Genomic DNA, 25583 nt, shown 5'->3' with positions numbered 1-25583 from the left:
ATAAAGGCCCTCCTGTGGGATGTCCAGGAGTCGGCGGTGTGGCTACAAGGTCGACGTCCTGCAGGGTGGCCCTGACCTCATCCTTGACCTGCCAAGGAAATTAGACTTGATAGAATACTCTTTAAAAAATAAAAAAAGTTTTGCTTTTAGTTATAAATTATTAAATTAAAACTGAACGAAGTTAAAACAAAAAAAAACCCTTAAATGTAACTTTAAAAAAGCTTTAAGTTAATAAATAATATGTTAATAGTTTTAAAAAAAATAAAATCATTTTTAAAGTTAAGCTTACTTTCAACTACCTAGTTTAAATTTTAATAGTTAATTTTTTTTTTACCTGAACAGCGTACTTGTTGAGCCGCTTGGTGAGGGTCTTTCTGCACGGCATCTTGAACTCTGGCTTGAGGAAGTTCAAGAAGGTCCTCGTGGCCTCGTCCTCGGTGTCACAGAGGGGCTTGAGGCCCTCCGCGAACCAGACCACGTACGCCTGCTGGGCCATCTCCTGCGACAGCTTCGTGGGCCTCTCCGTCGCCTCCCTCGGTGTGATCTAGCGAATGGTCTTCTCTACCCTGTTCGTCGGCTTAAACCGGTTGAGGGACATGGCTTCGTCCAGAGACGACAGCATGGAGGGGTGCTTTGTCTTGAAATGCTTTTTAAGGTTTCCCCTCGACTCGCTGTCGAACCTTATTTTCTGGGGGCACTTGCAGCAGCTGGCCATCCCCTTGTGCAGCATCTTATTGTTTAACTTACTGCCCTTCTGGGAGCTCAGCAGCTTGTAAAACTTGAAGAAACTGAAACAGAAAAGATAAAGATTAAAGAAATTAAAAATTTAAACACTTCTTAAACGCAGTTGCATTAAGATAAAGCTTATAAAGTGATAAAACATAAATTTAAAAATTCCAACTTACTCCTTAATGCCTTGAAGAGAGCCCTTTAGTTCCTCCTCGCCGTTCAAGGCCTGTTCCCCTCCCTGGGTCTCCTCGTGGTCGGAGGTTTCTTCGCCGATGGCGCTCATCATGTCCACGCTGCTGCTGTCCAAGGTTTCCAGGCTACTGGTGGACATGGAAGATGCCACGGAGAGGCTCCTGGTGTCCTCCAGGTGGTGGGCTGGATAACTAACATTTTTAGTTAAATTTCAATTTTTTAACAAAGTAAAAACTGTCAATCAGAACTTTTCTGATAAAAAAGAAAATGACTTTTATTTTATTTATTTATTTTTTGTTCAATTTAAATTTAACAAAGTGCCTTATGAAAAGCAAGCGACAAAACTATTTAACAGTTTCAACAGAACGTCTTTTGAAAAAAGGCCTTTTTTAAAAGATAAAAGATTTTAGACTCACAAACACGCACACACACGCATAAAAGAGAGGGAGAGATATTTAATTACAAGGAGCCGTATATATATATATATATATATATATATATATATATATATATATATATATATTTATCACATACACACATATACATGCACATATGTTTTTTGACTCACCGAATTAAGCGTTTATTTATTCTTTTTTCTTTATAGAGCATTACTATAATTATTTTAAAGTATAGATTAAATCATTTTAGATTAAAAAAATCATTTAAGTTTTAACTACCTGATAATCGAGGCATCCGAGAGGCTGCTGCGGCTGATGGTTCTCTTTTCCTGTGTATGGGACTGCCTTCTGGGGCCGGGGACCGGGCTACTGGTCAGGAACCTCCTCATGTTTATGACAACTGGAACCTAAACTAACGAACTACACAGAAACTAAATAATAAATAAATACGTGATTTAGCTTGTAGGTCGTGGTGGCCTCAGAACGGCCGGTGATTGGCTAAGCGTGATGACGTCAAATTCCTGGAATCTCCTGCTAACTGCTTCCCATAAGTGCACTTGAACTAATTGAGACTTGTCCATTTCATTTTGCCAATGCCGACGTCGTCTTCTTTGAAGTTTTAACAAAAAATGTCTCGTGCTCGCTTTTTGAATCTACCGATCTACCGATTGACAATCGGTATTGGTATTCGGTATTTTTTTTCAAAATACCGAATGATCGGTATCGATAGCAAACATAATACCGATCTATCGAATGTCAATCAGTAGTCCCAGCTCTGTAAAATAGTATACATAATATGAACTATAAAAATGTATATATAATATGTTAATTATAATGAATATATTCAGATATCATTATCAAAAATTATACATAACATGCCCTATCAAAAATTATACATCAATGCACTAGCAAAAATTATATATAACATGTATATGATAATGAATAAATTCAAAAAGCATTATCAAAAATTATACATAACATGTATTATCAAAAATTAAATATAACATCTATATAATAATGAATAAATTCAGTAATCATTATCAAAAATTATACATAACATGTACTTTACAAATAATGCATAACATGTTTATTATAATGAATGAATTCAAAAATCCTTATCACAAAATGTACATAACATTCACTATTAAAAGGTATGCATAACATGTTATATTATAATGAATGAATTCAGAAATCATTATCAAAATTATATATAACATGCACTATCAATCATATACATAACATGTTTATTATAATGAATAAATTCAAAAATCATCATAAAAAATAATACATAACATGCACTATAAAAAATATACATAGTATACATAGTAGATACATTCAGAAATAATTATCAAATAGTATACATAATATGCACTATAAAAATTATACATAACATGCTTATTATAATGAATAAATTCAGAAATCATTATCAAAAATTATACATAACATGCACTATCAAAAATTATATATAACATGTATATAATAATGAATAAATTTAACACTCATTATCAAAAATTATGCCTAACATGATTATAATAAGAATACATTTACAAATAATTATCAAAAATTATACATAACATGCCCTATCAAAAAGTATATATAACATGTATATAATAATGAATAAATTCAAAAATAATTATAAAAAATTATGCATAACATGATTATAATAAGGAATACATTCACAAATAATTATCAGAAATTATACATAACATGCACTATCAAAAATATATATAACATGTATATTATAATGAATCATTATCAAAAATTATACATAACGTGTTTATTATAACGGATAAATTCAGAAATCATTATAAACAATTATACATAACATGCCCTATCAAGAATTATACATAACATGCCCTATCAAAAATTATACATAACAGGCACTATCAAAAAGTATATATAACATGTATATTATAATGAATAAATTCAAAAATCATTTTAAAAATTATATATAACATGCACTATAAAAATTATACATAACATGTTTATTATAATGAATAAATTCAGACATAATTATCAAAAAGTATACATAACATAGTTATTATAATAAATAAATTCAGAAATCATTATCAAAAATTATACATAACATGCACTATAAAAAATTATATACAAGATGTTAATAATACTGAATAAATTAAAAAATAATTATAAGAAATTATACATAATATGTTTTTATAATGTATAAATAAAGAAATCATTATCCAAATTACACGTCACATGCATTTATAAAATTATACATAATATGTTTATTATAATGAATATATTCAGAAATCATTATCAAAAATTATACATAACATGCACTATAAAAATTCATACATTACATGCACTATAAAAAATTATGCATTACATGTTGTTAATAATGAATAAATTCAACAATTATTATCAACCATTATACATAAAATGTACATAATAACAAATAAAATAAGAACTAATAAACAAAATTATACATAACATGCACTATCAAAAATTATACATAACCTGTTTATTATAATGAATAACTTCAGAAATCATTATCAAAAATAATACATAATGTGCTTATTACATTGAATAAAATAAAAAATCCTTATCAAAAAGTGTACATAACATGTTTATTAAAATGAATAAATTCAGAAATCATTATCAAAATTATACATAACATGGAAGATCAAAAATTATACATAACATGCACTATGAATCATATACATAACATGTTTATTATAATAAATAAATTTCAATATCATGATCAAAAATAATACATAACATGCAATACCAAAAATGATAAATAACATGCAATATCAAAAATATACATAATATACATAATAGATACATTCAGAAAAAATTATAAAATAGTATACATAATATGCACAATAAACATTTATGCATTACATGTCTATTATAATGAATAAAATCAGAAACATTTATCAAACATTATAAATAACATGCACTATCAAACATTATACATAACATGCACTATAATAAATTATATATGACATGTATATAATAATGAATAAAGTCAAAAATCATTATCAAAAATTATACATAACATGCACTATAAAAAATTATACATAACATGCACTATAATAAATTATATATAACATGCATATAATAATGAATAAATTCAAAAATCATTATCAAAAATTATACATAACATGCACTATCAAAAATTATATATAACATGTATATTATAATGAATAAATTCAGAAATCATTATTAACAATTATACATAACATTTACGATACAACATTATAATATGATTTTTATTATAATGAATAAATTCCAAAATAATTATCAAAACTTATACATAACCTGCACTATAAAAATCTATACACAACATGCACTATCAAAGTGTATACATAACATGCACTGTCAAAATTGTACATAAAATGTTTGTAATAATGAGTAAATTCCGAACTCATTATCAGAAATTATACATAAAATGCCCGATGAAAAATTATGCATAACATGTTTATTATATAGAATGGATTAAAAAATAATTATCAAACATTATACATAACATGCACTATCAAATTTTATACATAACATGCCCATCAAATGTTTATAATAATGGATGAATTCAAAAATCATTATAAAAAGTATACATAACATGCACTATCAAAAGAATTATTCATAACACGCGCTGTAAAAATTATACATAACATGCACTATCAAAAAAATTATTCATAACATACGCTATAAAAATTATACATAACATGTTTATTATAATGAATAAATTCAGTAATCATTATCAAAACTTATACATAACATGTTTTAATAATGAATAAATTCAGAAATCATTATGAAACTTTACATATAACATGCAATATAATAAATTATACATAGAATGTTTATTATAATGACTAAATTAAAAAATAATTACCAAAATTATACATAAAATGTTTTAATAATTAATGAATTAAGAAATCATAATCCAAAATAATACATAACATGCAAGTTCTAAAACTATACATAACATGCAATATCAAAAACATACATAGTATACATAATAGATACATTCAGAAATAATTATCAAATAGTATACATAATATGCACGATAAAAATTTATACATAACATGTATATTATAATGAATAAATTCAGAAACTATTATCAAAAATTATACATAACATGCACTATCAAAATTTATGCATAACATGCACTATCAAAAATTATGCATTACATGTTGGTAATGATGAATAAATTCAACACTTATTATCAATAATTATACATAAAATGTACATAATAATAAATAAAATAAGAACTAATAATCAAAATTATACATAACATGCACTATCAAAAATTATACATGACCTGTTTATTATAATTAATAAATTCAGAAATCATTATAAAAAATAATACATAACATGCAAGATAAAAAATTATACATATCATGCAATATGAAAAATATACATAATATACATAATAGATACATGCAGAAATAATTATAAAATAGTATACATAATATGAACTAACAAATTTATATATAACATGTATATTATAATGAAAAATGCAGAAACTATTATCAAAAATTATACATAACATGCACTATCAAAAATTATACATTACATGCACTATCAAAGTTATACATAACATGCACTATAATAAATTATATATAACATGTATATAATAATGAATAAATTCAAAAATCATTATCAAAAATTATACATAACATGCACTATCAAAAATGATATATAACATGCATATTATAATGAATAAATTCAGAAATCATTATTAACAATTATACATAACATTTACGAGCAAAATTATACATACCATGTTTATTATAATGAATAAATTAAAAAATAATTATCAAAACTTATACATAACCTGCACTATAAAAATCTATACACCACTAGCACTATCAAAGTTTATACATAACATGCACTGTCAAAATTGTACATAACATGTTTGTAATAATGAGTAAATGCCGAACTTATTATCAAAAATTATACATAAAATGCCGGATCCAAAATTATGCATAACATGTTTATTATATAGAATGGATTAAAAAATAATTATCAAGCATTATACATAACATGCACTATCAAATGTTATACAAAACAAGCCCTATCAAATGTTTATAATAATGGATGAATCCAGAAATCATTATAAAAAGTATACATAACATGCACTATCAAAAAGTATACATAACATGTTTATTATAACGAATAAATTCAGAAATAATAATGAAAAATTATGCATAACATGTTGTTAAAAATGAATAAATTCAAATATCATTATCAAAAATTAGACATAACATGCACTATCAAAAATTGTACATAACAATTTGTTAATAATGAATAAATTCAAAAATCATTATCAAAAATTAAATCTAACATGCACTATAAAAAATATACATAACATGTTGTTAATAAGAAATAAATTCAAAAATCATTATCACAAATTTAACATAACATGCACAATCAAAAATGAAACATTACATGTTGTTAATAGTGAATGAATTCAAAAATTTCTATCAATAATTATACATAAATGTTTATATTAATAAATAACATTAGAAATAATTATCAAAATTATACTTAACATGCACTACCAAAAATTATATATAACATGTTTATTATAATGAATAAATTCAGAAATCATTATCAAAAATTATACATAACATGCACTATCAAAAATTATATATTACATGTTGTTAATAATGAATAGATTAAAAAATCATGATGAAAATAAAACATAACATGTTTATAATAATGTATAAATTGAGAAATCATTATTAAAAAGCATACATAACATGCACTATCAAAAATTATACAGAACATGTCTATAATAATAAATAAATACAAAAATCACATATAAATTAATATATGTGAGAAAACGATATTCTTTTTGCACCAACCTAATATATATCATTATCAAAAATTATACATAACATGCACTATAAAAGATTATACATAACATGCACGATCAAGAATTATAGATAACATGTTTATGATAATGAATAAATACAGAAAAAATTATCAAAAATTATACATAACATGCACTATCAAAAAAATTATTCATAACATGCGCTATAATAATTATACATAACATTCACTATCAAAAATTATACATAACATGTTTATAATAATGAATAAATTAAAAAATCACATATAAATTAACATATGCGAGAAAACGATATTCTTTTTGCACCAACCTAATATATATCATATTGTAGCGCGTTTTTTCGCTCCATCGAACTTTGTTATCGTTTCCGTTCTGAATCTCTTCATTCATTTTTTGCAGACTTTCAAATTATTATTGCTTTATTTGAAGTAAAGCTATAAAGATTTGTTAGTACACGCTGCATTAAAATGTGATATATTTATATGAGCATCATTATATACCATCATTCAAACTTGTCTTCTAATATTGTTGGCCTACTCTGTGGTTGGATGTAAACATCATCGACAAATATGACCAATATTTTATTGTCGCATTGGAATCTAACGAAACATTAATTGGAAATTTTCTTCCACTAAATTAAAAGCATTTGTCTTTTACCAAAGTATGATTTTTTTCTAAGTTGACACACTTTATTAAATCAAATGGTCATTTTAGAATAAGACTTAAATAGTGGTTAAATGAACGGTGAGAAAACGTGATGGTTCATAAGGACGTGGGAGATTAGCTAAAACTAGATTATTTAAGAAGGCCGCTCAACAATAATTTGTTTACATTGAACATTAAATTGACAATGGTTGTATTCAGGTAGGAAGTATGCCAGCTGAATTGTCTTCAACAGACGAACGGTTCTTGAAAAAAAAACTATTGCTAATTTAATCTCGTTTAATTTTCGGTAGAGATATAAAAAGAGAATCTATAGGTAGTGTTTGTTGATAGATTAGTTTTTGTTGTTAATATTTCATAAGAGCGGACCAGTAATAGAATTACAGTCGAGAACTTGCCATGAAAAGATTATCGAATGGAGAAAAATTAAAAATTTCTCTTCTGTGAAAAAGAGGTAATAGAAAATATGTCCCATTGCATTTCGAATTCGTTTTTTTAGTCCGTCAAGTCAGAAGACTTCCCATCAAATACATATTTGATAGTTCTTTCCATCATGGATTTTTGTATAGCACATTTCACGCGCGGTCATTATTTCATTGCATCGGGCGCATACTAATCATGTCCCCTTACTCTTCGATTGGTTCGCACCTTTACCACATCGGTATATGCGACTTATTACTCTTTTCTTGTTTGTCGGTAATAATTAACAGGTTGAAACCAGATGCGTAGTGAGGCAATCCTAATACAAATCTAACTTAAATTATTATTGGCTTGATTATGAATTAGATTACAGATGTCTGTGCTATTTTTAGTGTCCACGTTTCATGTTGTCGAGATGAATATGCACGTGAACATAAATATTGTCCTTTACTATAAACGTTTCTTCTAATATTTTTGGTCCAATTTGTTGTATATAAACTACGTCGCCAAATATGGCCAGCGATTTATTTCCGCGTTGGAAGCTTACGAAACATTAATTGGAAATTTCCCTTAAATAATCAAAAGTATTTGTCTTTTACCAAAATATGATTTTTTTACTAAGTTGTCACAATTTATGAAGTCCAATTACGATTTGAGGATAAGAGTTAAATAGGTCTTGTAGACAACATGGTGATGGTGTTTAATGATGTCAATGATTGGCTAGAATCAGATTATTTAAAAAGGCGGTTCAACAATAATTTGTTTACATTGAACTTGAAAATAGCAATGTTGTAGTCAGCTGGGATCAATGCCAGCCGAATTGTCTTCAAGAGACGAGCAGTTCATGAAAAGAAACTTTGCAAATTTATGTATTGTTTAGTTTAATACAGAGAAATAAAAAGAGAATCTATTGACAGTGTTTGTAGATAGATGAGTGTTTGTTGTTAATGTTTCATAAGCGCGGACCAGAGATAGAATCCCAGTCGAGCACTTGCAATAAAAAGATTATGGAGTAGAGAAAAGCTAAAAAAAATCTTCCGTGAAAAAAAGTAATAGGAAAGAGAAAAATACATGACCCATTAATTTTGAATTTTTAGTCCGTCAAGACATCCCATCAACTATATTTGATAGTTCTTTATATCATGGGTTTATTCTAATAATAAATCGAATTTTGGTTTCTTTTTCCTTTAGGTTTTTATTTAGCTTTACACATAAACTGTTATTACGAATCGAGGTTCATTTTCAAGGGTGATTTTTTTACTCTTGATATGGCCGTGTATCGTGCTAGGCTTTGTTTATTTATTTCAAACTTTCAAAAAAGGGTTAGTTTATCGCTATTAGCCTATCCGGGATCTATCAGGCCTGCTTTTACATTTTTCGAGGGCCATGGTGCATTTCTTTTTCCACTTTGACTGTTTTAGTTTAATTCTCACCTTGTTTTAAAAATTCCTAGCTCGAAACTAGACTCAGAGTTAACAAAAATTAATTGCTTGGATAATTGTCATTTTACTTTAAATATTTTAGATGGAAAAATAAAATACTCGACATTTAAGTTTCGATCTTATACGTTTGAAAAACAGAGAAGTGTTCTACCAAAATATAACAGTAGTACCCAAATTTTAAAACACATACTCTATTGAAAGGTATATATAAAATGGAAATAGAAATGGCAAATATTGCCATATACAGTGATCCAGCATAAATAATAAACTAATAATGACACAGCATTATATACCATGAATGGATATTTGTCGATTTTGGGTTTGTGATTTCGTTAATAAGAACGTGTTTTGGTTACTTCCTTTGAGATTCTTGCATATAACACAAGATAACGAATTTCCATTTTTCAAAACCTTTTTGAGAGATTGAATTGGAAGAAAGAGATGCTGTTTAGAATAAAGAAGGCTGTTCCCACCCTGCTGATCCGGACAATAACGTCACGGCCAGTTTCTATTTATCATTCCATTTCACGTCTCAAGAATATAAAAGTTGTAACAGATATGAATCTCGACTTGAAATCAAATTAATTACTGTCGTCGGCTGATTGTATTCCTACAATGCCCGATTGCAATGGCTTCCAACAATTGAAACAAGCATCCGAATATGCGTTCCACTCTACTTTGAGGTGTCTGGGAGCAATGCCAGCGACACATTTATCACTGGCTGTTTAGTTCCTGTTGAAATTTCTTGAAAGTTATGAATAATTAAAAAGATAAACCAATCTGTTATATCGTTTTCAAAGCAATTCAATGTAAATTGACAATTGTTTCTGGCACAAACAACCAACTGGAACTAACATGTAATCAATCGAATCTCATATTCATGAAGTTTATCGCAGGATCACATAAAATCATCAAGTAGTGTCACTTTTAAATAATAAATAAGGCGCAATCCGTACGTGATGGCACTGGAGGAACAATATGCAATAAAAATGTTTTTTTATACTTGGAAGAATGGCACGGAAATATAGTGAATAATTTAGATTGCTTCGGGGCCATCTTGCATGAAGCAAGCATCAGTTTTTGAGTGGCGTAAGAAATTCAAGGAAGGCAGGTATTATGTGTGAGATGATGATAGATGTGATAGGATTAAGGAAGTTATAACACGAGAGTTGATTGGCCAAATAAAGAAGTTCATGGATAAAGACCATCGTGTGTAAATAGAGACAATAATTGCAAAATTTGATGTCAGTATGGAAACTGTACACACAATTATTCGCGAGGAACTGAAGATGCGGAAGATTTGCACAGAGTTTATCACAATGAACCAGTCCACTACCTCATCCTTGTCATAGACTATTTGTCCAAGATGAAAATCAATGAAGTTGTTCATCCTCACTATAGTCTTGAACTTGCTCCCCGTGATTTTTGGTTATTCCCTAAGCCCAGAGAAAACCTTAAAGTCTGTCGTTATAAGATATTTTGGACGATGGAAGAAGCCGTGACGAGGGTAATTGACACACTATACACGTATATTGAGAATATTACTTCGAAGGGCACTATATTTTCGTGTATCAATAAAAGTGCTCATGCGAAAAAGATCTGAAAACTTTTTGGATGCATAATGATGGGGACACTGTTCCAGGGCAAAACTAGATACAATCTCTCTGCAACAAGGTATTTCAGTCTTTGCCAAAACGTTGGTCTAGACAAAAACTTAGTTACACCTCATGGACTGCTACTGACCTCCACTGAATCGAAGTGTCATGCCCTTCGGAGTTACCTCTAAGTGGTCCTTTGGATGGACAATGATGGGGCTATGGACACTACTGAATAGGGATAGGAATTTCAGAATAACAGTCTAGTTTCAGTAATGATAGAATACTTCAGCTTCCCTATAAACACTTCTGAAAATAATTCACTGAAACTGTTCTGATATTTGAACCATACCTCCTTATACTTGCAAAAGAAACAAATGTATTTATTCACGGGTGTGCAAATCATTCATGCCAGAAAGCGCATTGTGAAAATGTGTGTGAAGAAAACAGTGTCTGATGATCAGAATAATGAATATTGAACTGACACGGTTATTCAGTGATAGGATGTGTCTACAAATGCACTGTGTATTCTATAATCTTTAAAACTGTACGTGTATTTAATGGCGTTTGTCTGTGTAGTTAGTATAAGAATTGTTATATCAACTATATAGGATAAACATACAAACTCTTCTGTAAGCAACAGCATCGGCTTTAAAATATGGAAACATTGGTTATATGTAATGCGATGGCTGTCATCGTTTATGACATTATAGTTAGGGTTTTTGTAGTAATCAGATTTTGGTAAACTTTTAGTATGTTATTCCCACATATAATTGATTAAAACTTCAAAAATTTTTTTTTTCTAATTTGTTCAGGGTAAAGGTTATTTTCATATTTTGCCGGAACCTTTCATCACTATTCAATGCACATTTGTCTTCAATATTTGCGAAACAATATGCTCATATTTTAAGATTTTTACACCGATACGAACATTTTTTTTAAATCAAAACAACTTCATATATATATATATATATATATATATATATATTAACTTATTAGTTACTTATTAATAGTTTTTCTTTTTCTATTTCATTATTTAATTCATTAAAAGAAAAGAAAGATTTTCATATATTAGTAAAAATAGTAACCGTATTATTTTACATTTTTTTTTAATTGGGGAAGTGGTATTATCCACTGGAAAGCCATGTATTAAACAGTTGTCCTGTTTTTTTAAATCTCCGAAACAGCTTCATGGTAAGCAGCTGATGATCCCCGCTTTCTATTTACAAAATTTTAGTTAAGGTTTTCGCTTTTCATCCTTATGTAGTTATATTCTGTTTTAAAATTGAAGACTTTTGCAAAATCGGCTTATGCAAATGCAAAATCTGTTTCTATTTAACAATTTTAGTAAAGGTTTTTTTCTTCTTCATCCTTATATAAATGAATTCTCTTTGGTTATTATAAACACTTTAAAATTCGGATTATGTAGGTGCTAGGTCTGTGATGGGTAAAAGTTAATATATTTTTTCCATCTGGGAATTTAAACTGCATTCTTTATTTTTATTTTTGCATTTTTTTATTGAAAGCTTCTTTAGACTATAATATAAAGAAATAAAAATTACAATAAGTTTACCAAGGTAATCAAAATGGTAAACTTCTGGCACGCTTTGGGTGGGATTGAAACCGCTATCTTCAGACAATGTTCATCTGGAACTGTAGAGATTCAACGTCTCTATCAACTGCGCCACAGGCCCCGTAGGGCGATCAAGGTTGGATTCTTTGATCTTATAAATCCACGTTTATTTATTATCTGATCTTCCATAGTCGGGTCTGTACCGATTGGTATATATATTATTCCTTAATTGGAATTCATTTTGAGATGAGCATTATATATATTATTTTATTTTTTATTTATATATATTAAGAATCCAACCTTCATCGCCCTTCGGGGCCCGTGGCCCAGTTGATAGAGACGTTGAATCTCTACAGTTCCAGTTGAACATTGTCTGAAGATAGCGGTTTCAATCCCACCCAAAGCTTGCCAGAGGTGTACTTGGCCAAAAATGTGGTGAGACGACAACAACTACGGATGGCAGTGATGGCTCAGAATATAGTTGGGAGATTCGAAGTTCCTATCCGTCGCGGTTATCACCTGACGAAGGCCAGAGGAATTAGTTGGCCGAAACGTTGTGAATAAACAAACCAATAAAATATGAAAAAAACAACAATTAATAAAGATGAGAATAGTAGTCCGAAATAAAAATAAATTAATAAATATAATGCTCATCTCAAAATGAATTCTAATTAAGGAATAATATATAAAGTAATCTCAACCAGATGTAAAAGCTCAATAAAACCGAAAAGGAAATAGAGCTTATAATATGACCAAATGATTAATAAAACATGTTAAAAACATCTTGAAGAAGAGTTAAAAACATATTTAATTTTAAAAAGGAAGCACAGGATAAGTGGATAGCCCTTAATCCGCGGAGTTTCGAAGAAATACTTTCCTTCTCATCAGAGGGCAGGAATTAGCAAAATGCGGGATCGGATTTTGCATGTAAAAGTATTTAATGAAACCACAAGTAAGTCACAGACCTTACTTGGTTAAAAAAAGGGTGAGGTAAGGGGAATAGGAGGTAAAAGAAAAAAATGATAAAAATATTTCACATGAATGGATAGTCCGGTGAAGGGTAAAAAATCCAAGAATGGTAAAATCCAAACACGGTCGAATTAAAAACTGTCCAATCCAACAGGTAAGTTCCAAATGGTCCAAAATGATCCAAAAGGCATAATTCCTTGGAAAAAATCATAAATGGAATGAGTTCAAAATCCTTAAAAGAAAAGTTCAAATGTACACAGAAAAAGCACTGGAGAGAATATTTAAAACACGTCTGCCAAGGCCGGAAGAATCAAGTAATATATATATATATTGAATTTTTTAAAGAATCAAAATCGGTAATTATATCGGAATTGGAATGGAAGGAACCCAAAAAAATATTAGAAACTGGTCCTTTGAAAACTAAAGCCTCCTATTTTTTTTTAACAAAAAGTGAATGTGCTACGAAGACGGAACTATTACCTATAAAATGAGCGACCTCATGTGCGTCAGAATTTAATTTTCTGCTTAATCAGCACAATATTCAATGCACATTTGTCTGCAATGAGCGATATATGTGCGTAGGTGTCCGAAGCGTAAGTGAATCATCATTTTTCACTCACAAATTGCAAAGTTACGAAAGTGAAAGTGGTACTTTAAAAACAAGCGATCATTTATGCTGATAAATTTATTTTTCTTTATAGTCACCACTATTATCAATGTAATTTTGTCTGGCAATCAATGTCGCATCTCTTTTTTCTGACACACTTCAATGATAGGGGTTGTATTGATAGAGTTTATTACCATCAATATCTGCAACATAGAGGTAGATTTTCAAGTCTTGAATGCATCTATCATAAAAATGCAATTTGCAATTTCTTCTCATCTATCCGGGTCTAATAAAAAAAAAATAAGAGACATTACCTTATGCACGCCCCTCGTTTATACACACACACACACACACACACACACATATATATATATATATATATATATATATATATATATATATATATATATATATATATATATATGACAGCCCCTTTAAGAAATTCGTTTCTTATCGTTGAGCACTTTCAGTTGAATTAAAATCGGTCAATTTAGCTCTTATGCATATATCATCGTATAACGATTAGATCACTGTCTGACTGACGTAATTGAACATTTAAAATTAAAAATGTTTTAATTCAACATTATTTCACGCGGTTAATTGTAGCCGAATTGGTTAGGTCTTCGTTAATCGAGCCAGAGCTGTCTCGTGTTGCGAGGTTCGAATCGTTCGACTTGTATTAATCGTGACACCCTGCACTGAAGATTCCCGAAAGGATGAAACATTAGTGTCTGTAGGTATTTAATTATTATAGTAAAATATAATCATATATATATATATATATATATATATAAAGCTGAACGTCTGTGTGTGTGTCTCGTCACGAATAGGCTCCTATATGGTTGACTATTATAGAAAACTGATCGCATATAATGATAGAAGATGTATCGAAACACAGAAATGGGTATGTTTGATCTGGCATAATCATGATTCATTAAAATTGTGGAGTCTGAGTACGCGCCTGGTCCACAAAGTATGGTAATAAAACATTTAACAATTAAAAAAAAACGTTTACAAGTGTTTTTGATATAGATGTACATAAGAATACTTTGATAAGTATGTTTTAACTTAAATAGGGATGGTATAATAAAATTGTAGGGTCTGCGTTTGCGCCTGGCCTCCATAGAATGGAAATAGGCACAAACTTTAATCATGACTTTTTATATCTTTCTGCGTAAGTATACTTTGGTAATTATGTTTCAATTTGAAGAAATATGGTATAATAAAAGTATAGGGTGTTCGTTTGCGCCTGACCTCCATAGAATGAAAATATGTCACAAAGTTTAACAAGGTGTTTTAATATAGATCTACAGAATATTGTGATAAGTGTTTCAGTGTGAACAGGTATGGTATAATAAATTATGGGGTTTATCTATTTTATTTTTACTTTCATCACATTTTTCTTTGGTTCTGATACCCCCAAATTCGAAGTTATCTCTTTACAGCCCTTCCTTTTCATAATCTATCATACTTTCATAAATCAGAGTCCATTTTCTGTAAGCTGTTTTGTAACTCAGTCAACGACGGGTACTTTTGCTAGTATATATATATATATATATATATATATATATATATATATATATATATATATATATATATATATATAAAAGAAAGCGATAGTTAGAGGGAGGGAGTAGGAGCAGACAGGAGAGATTCCAAAAAGAATGAACTTATCTACGTAATATTCTAATCTAATAATGTAATGAAAAAATTCTAGTTGACGCCAAAATATTCCATGTATTATTAACGCTTTCATGTTGTCGTACTCTGTTCAATGTGTCAACTATCTGCAACAACGACAAGGTCGATACGATAGAATTTTTTGCCAGTCATATACCAGCATGCATGGTAATATTGTATTGCATGCAAAAATAGTATCAAATTACAAATTTACATTCATGACAAGTCCCTGAACGGTATCCATGAGGTTTCAAATACAGTAGTATCAGCCATATAGTTGATCAAGTGATCACCATCTTACGATTAGCTCGATTTGCAGAAATCACTCATTATAGTCGCCACTTATTTACCTGAAAACATTGAGGGTCTCTTTATTGAATTGTAATTCACTATCTTGTTATTATTTTATTTACTAGTGAACCTACTTAGCAGAGTGTGGGTTAGTATGGAATTTATTTTTAAAACAGACTTTGTACCATGACAACCGAATTCCTTTCGCGGACGCGAGAACGCAGAACAACGTTAATTGAAGAATCGATATTTTTTAAAGAGAAGTAAACATTTAGTAAGGACCGGAGAGCAGTCGAGGATAAGGAATAATGAGTGAAAAGTAGTCAGTAGGACAACAACTGCGATAGTTGTTGGTGGGGATTCGGCAAAATTCAACCGACAATTTTTAGTCAGATGGGAAACAGGTCATTGGAATAAGGTTCTATAGGTGAGCAGTTTAAGGAAAGAAGCTTTGTTCATGGAATTTGCGTTTAGATTTGGGCATTGATCGAGAGTAGGGAAACTTGTTTACAGCAATCGTAGCTTGTCGGGAGCTTTTTTTGCATGTTTGGCAGGGTTGACCTTTGAACAAATCTCAAACTATCATTCCTCGTAAAAATAACGTAAAAATAGATAGGCTCGTGACCGTAGAAAAGAGATTGCAGGGAGAAGATAAGGGTAACACTACATTAATTTTGAAGCTGGTTTGAACTCTGTTAAGGCAGGATAGGTGCTTTCGGGTATCTCTTTCCGAGATGTGGCAATAGTACTCCATTTTAGGGAGTATTTAACTCTTTTGCACGCAGAGGATTGCATCGGGAGATACCTTCTACAGCGGGAACCTTGGTAACAGATTTGACGTAAGTCTTTTATTTTAGTTCAGGGGTAAAGGTCAGTCCTAAAAGCTTGTTAAAACGGAGTGATTTTTTGAGATGAGAATAATTCATATCAGTTGTAGCCACGTGGAGTTAAATCCTTAGTGATGTAAAGATAGAAGCTGAGTTTTCGATGCATTGAAATTAACCAACCACTTCGTGACCCATAAAATCACACGCTCAAGGTCGGAAGAAAGAGATTCGGAGAGAGTTGGTCGGTGCCGGCCTTTGAAGTGTTGTTATAAATGATAGTGTCGTCTGCGTATATGTTGACGAATAACAGAATGTGATTTAGAAGATCATTGGTAAAACTAAGTCATAGGGTTTGGTCTATAATGGATCCATGAGGTCACCAGCATTGATACTTTGAACTTCGAACTTTTGTCCATCGAGTCCTACTTGTATACACCTTTCGGAGAAGAAGGAATCTATAGCCGAGAAGACATTTCCAGACATTCCATACCTACCTTTACCTTCATGCCTCTCAAATAACTTTTATGTATCGAGAGTTATTGTTCGGGAGAGGAATTCCTTGTCTATTGATTTACTGATCTTTTTAGGAAATTAGTCAGTACATCAGCACTAGATCTCTCACGTTAAAAACCATACTGCTTGCTTCTAAGTAGGTTTGTTTACTTAGGTGCTTAACAAGTTCTCTATTTAGTACGTATTCAAAAAACTTACTCATGATGCACAGAATACTAATTTGTCTGTACTGGAATGATGAAGACCGGCCTTCAGTGTTTTTAAATATTAGGCAGACTAAGGAGGTTTTCAGGGTGTTAGGAAACATTTCCTTTTTAGGCATAGATTGAAAACCTATGTAAAAATAGATGCTGGTTTCGGTTGCGGCTTTTTATATATTATGAAATATTGTAAGGATCAATTACTTTGTAAGCATCAACATTTCTGATAATCGTGGCAACATCATGAAAAGATACATAGATGTCGCTAAGATTATTTTTATAATTTTGAGGAAATTGTCGAGATAGGTGACTTTGATCGCATAAGGTTGACTTTGCTGCAAAGTTCTTCACAAAGAGTTTGGCTTTGTCAGATGCTGACGAGATCACCTCAGTGATGATGGTCGGAATTGAGGAAGTGCACTTGTTCAGGATCTTGATCGTTATGCGCAATAACTCATGGGAGCCAATCTTTGTTCTTCTATTTAAGACTTGATGCATTGAGCATATTATTCTCTCGCATTTCTATAATTATTTTGCTTAATTGCTGGCAGTCCTAAAGAGAACTTTACTTGCAGAACATCTATTACGTTTAAAACAGTTGAAGTAGTGGTTTCTATGCGCAATTGCTGCAACACATTCAGGCGTGTACCATGGTTGACTGTTCAGTTTCAGTTCAAATGAGTCAAAAATATGTAGTTGTCTATGCGGATGGTTATCCAGCCAGTTAATCAGACGCTATAATTAATGCGTTCTTTGTAACACAGAGTGTAGAAGCTTTTCCGATATGTACGTTCGGAAATCGTCCCAGTAACCTATCGAGCATTGATACACTGTTCGATGAGAAGAAATATTTGGGGCTTTGTGTTACTTTCTTTTTTAATTTTATTGAGACAACCAAGTGATAAGAAGATCTGATCGGAAACAGAACTTAGAATGGGTGCAATTCCACGGTATGTTGCTAGAAAGATATCTCGAAGACTAGCAAATTCTCCGTCAGTATCTGGTACCTGAGTGGGTTCATTGACGATCCGTGTTAGGTCATAAGCAAGGTAGAAATCATGGAAAAATCTCGCTTCGTCATCTGTTTTGTTTGAGTGAATAAGCTATTTAAGATTGTGAACATTGAAATCTTCACCGACGTGAATGTTGGCTGAGAGCTGAGCAGTTTTGAGAGCAAACAACTCGGCGAAATAAAAAAATATTTTAAAATACTTTTTTTCAAATGGTCACTTTTTCATTTCATGGCAATATTTAAAAACTCCGTATTTGCAAAAGTTATGTCGATTGAACGCATAACTGTTTATCAGCTTATTATCCCTAAGCCGTCTTAAAATTCAATGCTAAAAATATACATTTCGTAACTCCTTACGTGTAAGTAATGAAACGTAGTTTATACAATGGACAAATATTAATATTCAGATTGTGTACCTCACCTTACGACTTGTTCACCTTTATCCCTAAGTGGTTTGGACCTTTATAAGTGATGATAAAAATAGAAAGAAAAGAACTGGATAAACGCATCTTGAAATCACTTTATCTATTTTGAATAAAACTGGATACATACCGAGAGGCAGAGGTAGTGGCAAAGTAGAATAGGAGAGAATCTATAGACATGAAATTAAATTCTTCTCAAGCTATGCAAGACGTGTAGATATTTAGTATTATTTGCATGATATCGCATCTAATGTAAACTAACGTCTCCCCCTCCCCTCCGTTGTAGACTAAGGAAATTTTAATCTCATTTCAATGCAGAGACTATCCAGTTCTTGGTAACTGAGTAGTTCCTGGTTTGGTAAGTTAATGCTATTAATTTATTAGAAAAGGTGGGGAAATATATCTAAAAGTAATAGAAAAATGTTGACATACAACGTGCCAACTGCCATTTTACATTTGTAAATAGGTTTATTCGTACAACTCATAATTCTCGTACAACGAATAAGTAGGAAAATAGTCGTGTTAATATGAATTGTGTAAATAAATACATTTTCCTTTGTGTTTAATAGATCAAAACATTATCAGAGACGAGCGAAGAGAAATGTCGCCATGCTTTGTTTGAAGTTTGTCCCGTACTGTCAATTATAATGCGGAAGAAGAGCGTAGGAAATAGTGGAAAACTGTTTTAATGACAAACAATACGACATGAGAAGCGAAAGTTTTACATGGCGACGAAGCGGCAAAGAATAAAAGGATAATGTCGTGTTTGCTAAGCATAAATAATGTGTTAGCTATTAGTCTGCCTATAACGATTTACATACTCCAAGAGAAGTGGAGAGAGAGAGAGAGAGAGAGAAAGAGTAGAAAAAAGAGGACATCGATATACAGAAATGTCGTGATATATATATATATATATATATATATATATATATATATATATATATATATATATATACAAATATTATAAATCGGTAGATTCACTAAATTCTTAAATAAAAATGATTAAATGTGAAATATTATATCAAGTTATAAAAAATAAACCAGCATTCAATAATCAATTTTTTATTCGTATTATATTAGAGCTGTTATGCTTTCCTTATTATCAATTTTAATTTAAATAACATTGGGCGAATATATTCGTAATCAACCTCAAAGATATTCATAAGATCTAATTTAATAATATATTCATGTTCTATTATTTGATAAGAAAGAGCCAAACCAATTCTAGGAAATACTTAGAATTAGTTTGGTTCTTTCACTAAAACTTTTTCCTTCCTCTCTCTCTCTCTCTCTCTCTCTCTCTCTCTCTATCTATCTATCTATCTCTATCAATCTATCTATCCATATCTCTCTCTTACATACTCACACATACACAGCAATATATATATATAGTATATATATCATATATATAGATATATATATATATATATATATAATTCTTTCTGCATTCAAACAAGGCTACAATCCAAACGAGTCATGAACGCTACTGATTGGAAGTCTAAAACTGAAGTTTTGCCATCATTTGGACTAATCAGTTGAATATATCCGAACTTGGGATTTGAAAAACAAACCACTTGCATGTGAGGCCGGTACTCTGCAAGTAATCATATACACTGCGTATCAAATTATTAACGAGTTTACATTTTTCTTAATATTTAACGAACGAGTGAAAAAAATCCATGAAACTTTGTGAAATTGCTTACAATAATATTCAGCTATTTCAGTCAAAAAATGAAAGTATTTAAAGCAGTATTAGCGATATTATGGGAGAAGATAAGAATATTTGTTGCTTTCAGTGTGTCAAGTTACTAACGAGGTTGAGAAAAAAAACACACTATACCCATAACTTGTTTATTGAAATAATTTTTGAGCATTAAATGAACTATGAAAGATGCTTAGAACACAATAACTACATAGCAATTTTTACGTTGACATAATTAGTAGGAGATATGCGATCCTTTTTTATGAATGACTTGTGAAAGACGCTGTGACTTTTATGAAAGATGTTGGTCCACAGAATTAGTAAAATTTGTGTTTTCGTCAACAGTTATTCTTCGCGATACCCCTTGGAGGGCATCCCACTTTGCTCTTAAATTGGCGTCCACTTGCATAGAGGCGTCGCTTCATGATACTCCAAAGGTTCTCAATGAGGTTTAAATCTGGTGAATTCGCAGGCCACTCCATCTTCCGTAGCTCAGAAAACTCCAGTTGTTGCAAATACTCTTTGATTTTGTTTGCTACATGCGAAAGAAGCATTATCCTGCATAAAAATGATAGTTCTTCTGAACATCAACCTTGTCTTCTTCAGTCATGAGTCATAGTGCTCCTTCAGAAAAGCTATGTAAGCATTTGACGTCATTTTTACGCCTTCTGAGACTCTCCATGTGCCAAGTAGTACCTCCAATAATCCCAGCACAAATCATTATCCGACCACCACCTTGTTGGCGCCTTAAACGCTGATGAAGATGTCGTCCATCTATAACCAATCCCTTGCTCCAGCCATCTGGGCTATCAAAAGTGACACGCACTTCATCCATGAACAAAACTTTGGAAAAATATGTTTTCATGTTGTCCTCTGCCCATTTCAATCGGTTTTGTATGTAATGTTGCTTTAATGGAGGCTTTGTCACAGGCTTAACAGACTTTGCCACTTCTTTCAGAAGGCGATATCGAGTACTTTTTAAGACATTCTTCAACCCGACTTGGTCTAAAACTTCTCGACTTGTCTGCTCAGGGTTCTTAACAACTTCACGTTTAACTTGGAGTAGAGAACGGCATGAAACAACTCTAGATTTACCTTTATCAGCTCTCTTACGTACCTTTGTAGGGTCCTTGACAAAGTTCTTCACAGTTTGATGGTTCCTTCCTATAATTTTCGATATTTCAAGGGTAGTTTTACTTTTTGCTAGCTGTTCTATAATAGTACTTTTTTTCAGAACTACTCAAACCACCTTTACGACCCATTTTATTGATGAAAAAACTGCCTTGTTAATAATTTGATACATATCAAATACCGTGGATTCAGCAATAACGATGATTAGTTGTTAACATAGCGCAGAACAGTACGAAAATTTCACAGTACGCGCAGCTCAGCATTGCCAACGTTTCCGAAGCTGTTGATATGAAACTACCGGTAAGTTTCTGAAATTGGTAGAAAAATGTCATCTCGTTGATAATTGGACATGCAGTGTAAATATCAGAAACACCCTACGCAGATTAATCCATGTTTCGATGATGTTATATTTGTTTACTACATCTAAATTGGTGTATATTACATAAATGTATCCATAGCTCTAAGCTTACACTAATGAACTATTCATAAAAATTGTATTACAAAGTTTATATTTGAAAAGTAAATATACACAAACAAATAATTATATATATATATATATATATATATATATATATATATATATATATATATATATAAATATTTATGGGTACATAATTTTATAACACTTTTGAAGAACACCGAACGTAGTGTCATAATAAATTGCTGAGGGTTTAGTTGTTTTTTTGTTTGTTTGTTTGTTTGTTTGTTTGTTTTTTGTCTATAGTTTAAACATAAACCATTAAACTTTCGAAAAGAAGACTAAAATACACGTCTAATGTATATTTCTGCTAAGCATAAATTAGATAAAAGGGATAAATAAGAGGTGGAGCAAAAAAAACCCAATGGAGACGTCTTTTAGCCAACCCTTTTCAAGATTAACGTTGGAACGGGCGAGAAAACATCGTTTAAAAATGTGGTCAAAATACGATAAATGAATAGCGAGGGTAAAAGAAAAAAGAAAAAGAAATTGTATAGGGAATAGGAGAAAAAAAAAGAGAAACAATCTCAGCGAATACTCATTAGTTCTAAATTATGGGTATAATCTCTTTGCTTATACAGAGATGGTAGCCGCTAATTAATGGATGCAGCCTCGAGAAATTTTAAGGAATTCTCGAGCGCGCTCTATGTAAAACCGAGAAGTTTCATCCGTGTAACCATCAGTGCAAACTTATGAGCTGGTAAACGCTCGGATGTTGGCCTTTTTGTGCCTACGTGTCGAAGCGGGGACATGTTGGGAAATTCTAACCTCCAAATGTTGAATGCTATGGCCCACGTAGTCAGCTTCACGCTGACCGTTAAACCGATAAACAACCATACAATATCGAGTGGCAGGGTTTTATATATATATATATATATATATATATATATATACGTGTGTGTGTGTGTATATATATCCTGTATACAATATTTTGATTGCAGAAATTCCCCTCTGAACCAAATTACCGTAGGTTTGTACAGCAAATGCCACATACAAATTCATTGTGTTTAGACTGTTAGCCACTACATCATGTAACTTTCCAACTTCATTATAGACAGATATATTAAAATGTACAATTCATGCTAGGAGAGAAACCATCACTACAGCCAATATCATTAGAAGAAGTAGTCCCTATTTGCCCTCTAATTCATAACTGCTCTCACCGCTTAAAATTACACACAGTAGACTTGTGTTGACCCGTCACCCTTATTGACTGAATCATAAACTCATACAAATAACGTTCACTTCTGTATCACAGATAGAGAAAATAATGATTTCTCATTGAATGTCAGCTGTAATTATCTTATTCCAGATTTTAAACCTTCACTAAAAACGAACGCTCACGGATTATACACGCATGACACCAACATTACGTGTAGATTGTTTACTTCTTGGCCGCTCGCATATATTTAAACAAAACCAACAGTAAAAACTTACTGAAAGGATACAGTTTACTTTGCATTTAGTCTGCCATATACTCACTCTCTCTCTCTTTCTCCCTCTTCTCTCTTTCTCTTTCTCTCTTTCAATCTATCTATCTTTTAAAAAAGTCTTCACAAATTATTTCTTTTTAGCGCTATTATGCTTTTAAACTTACGGGTGTTTTTAACTAAATACGTACAGAAATCGTATTCCACGTTCATTCATTCTCATATTACACCATAATTTTTGTCTTTTTTATTACTTTTTTTTATTTTAGAGAGTGGGGCGCTTGCGTTTCGCTAGCTGCTATAACACAAAAAAACAAACGACGTACTGTTTCTCTCTCTTTCTTTCTCTCTCTCTATCTCTAACAACTTGATGACTTATTCCTTTTAGTGCTATTATTTCTTTTTAAACTTACGGTTATTCTAAACTAAATACATACTCATATCGTTTACCACGTTCAGTCGTTCTCATGTAAAACCATAAGTTTTGTATTTTTTTATATTTTTATTTGAGAGAGTGGGGCGGTCGCGTTGCGCTAGCTGCTATAACAAAAAAAAAAAAAAAACAAGACATACTGTTCTTCTGCCCCCCCCTCTCTCTCTCTCTCTCTCTCTCTCTCTCTTTCTCTTACTCTTTCTAAAAGACTTCTTCTTTCTTATTAAACTTACGGATATTTTTGAAGATGTATACAACCCGTTCTCCAAGTTACTTCCTGCCCATTTTATACCATAAATTTTGCCTTTTCATTTATGGATTTTTGGGGGAGGGTGAGGCAGTTGAGTTTCGCTACCGGCGATAACGTAAACAAACCTATTGTTTTTTCTCTCCCTCTCTATTTATCTCTTTCTCTCCCTCCCGACAATTGACCACTACGAAGGAAGAACATGAAAGTAGAACAACATTTTAATGTGATTAACTTTAAAGGAGGGCTTTCCATACCGTACGCCAAGGGTTCTTTTTTGGGGAGAGGGTGAAATAATGCGGGAACCCTTTTTGGTGGAGAGAGGGAGCCTATGTTTCTTTTGTTTTTACTTTTCGGCTTCCGAAACCTTTTCAATTTTTCGGCTTCTACAAGGTTTTTTTCTTGGGGTGGGGGGGGGTTACATTAAATCCAACTCCTAAATTTTCATTGAGTATGGTGAGTTTTATAAGTTATCCAGTATACTCATTAAGACAAAATCATATATTTGGCACAGACAGGAACTTTTCAAGATATAAATACCTGCAATCTGCACTGTAATTTACTAGCGGAGGTTGGGCTGTTTATTCCGACAGCCGCTCTTACCATGAGGAGGTTGGGATCTATTCTGAAAACCGTTCTTTCCGTGGGAAGGTTGGGGGGGGTATTCTGAAAACCCTTCTTTAGCATGTGAAGGTTTAGGTTGGCCACCAACAACAACCATACTTTACTTTTTTACACGGGGGGGGGGTATGCCTCCACCGGGCAACGCCAGTTAACGGGCCCTGCTAGTTTTAAATGAATATGAACA

At 31.3% G+C, this 25583-nt stretch overlaps 1 protein-coding gene across 1 annotated transcript; it reads right to left on the bottom strand.

Annotated features, from left to right (window-relative positions):
* Window positions 1–8: 8 nt before the first annotated feature.
* Window positions 9–1257, bottom strand: LOC145241658 (uncharacterized). The gene is made up of 3 exons (XM_080104793.1): window positions 906–1257; window positions 335–788; window positions 9–88 (listed from the first exon to the last, which is right to left on the bottom strand). Exons 1-2 carry the CDS (start codon window positions 1058–1060, stop codon window positions 545–547), a joined length of 399 nt encoding a protein of 132 aa, XP_079960919.1. The 5' UTR covers window positions 1061–1257; the 3' UTR covers window positions 9–88; window positions 335–544.
* Between the last annotated feature and the right edge of the window lie 24326 nt (window positions 1258–25583).

Source organism: Euprymna scolopes, chromosome 20 (genome assembly GCF_053919585.1).
Source record: "Euprymna scolopes isolate OS-2025 chromosome 20, ASM5391958v1, whole genome shotgun sequence".
NCBI lineage: Eukaryota > Metazoa > Mollusca > Cephalopoda > Sepiida > Sepiolidae > Euprymna > Euprymna scolopes.
The sequence above is the reverse complement of the archived record's forward strand: the minus strand, read 5'-3'. Positions and strand labels throughout refer to the sequence as shown.

What these genes read in the sequence shown, in the direction of transcription:
- LOC145241658 (XM_080104793.1), bottom strand. Translation starts at nt 1,060, where the DNA reads ATGTCCACCAGTAGCCTGGAAACCTTGGACAGCAGCAGCGTGGACATG. An exon ending in TCTCTTCAAGGCATTAAGGA is followed by an intron (nt 789 to 905) that starts GTAAGTTGGAAT and finishes TTTCTGTTTCAG; the next exon opens with TTTCTTCAAGTTTTACAAGC.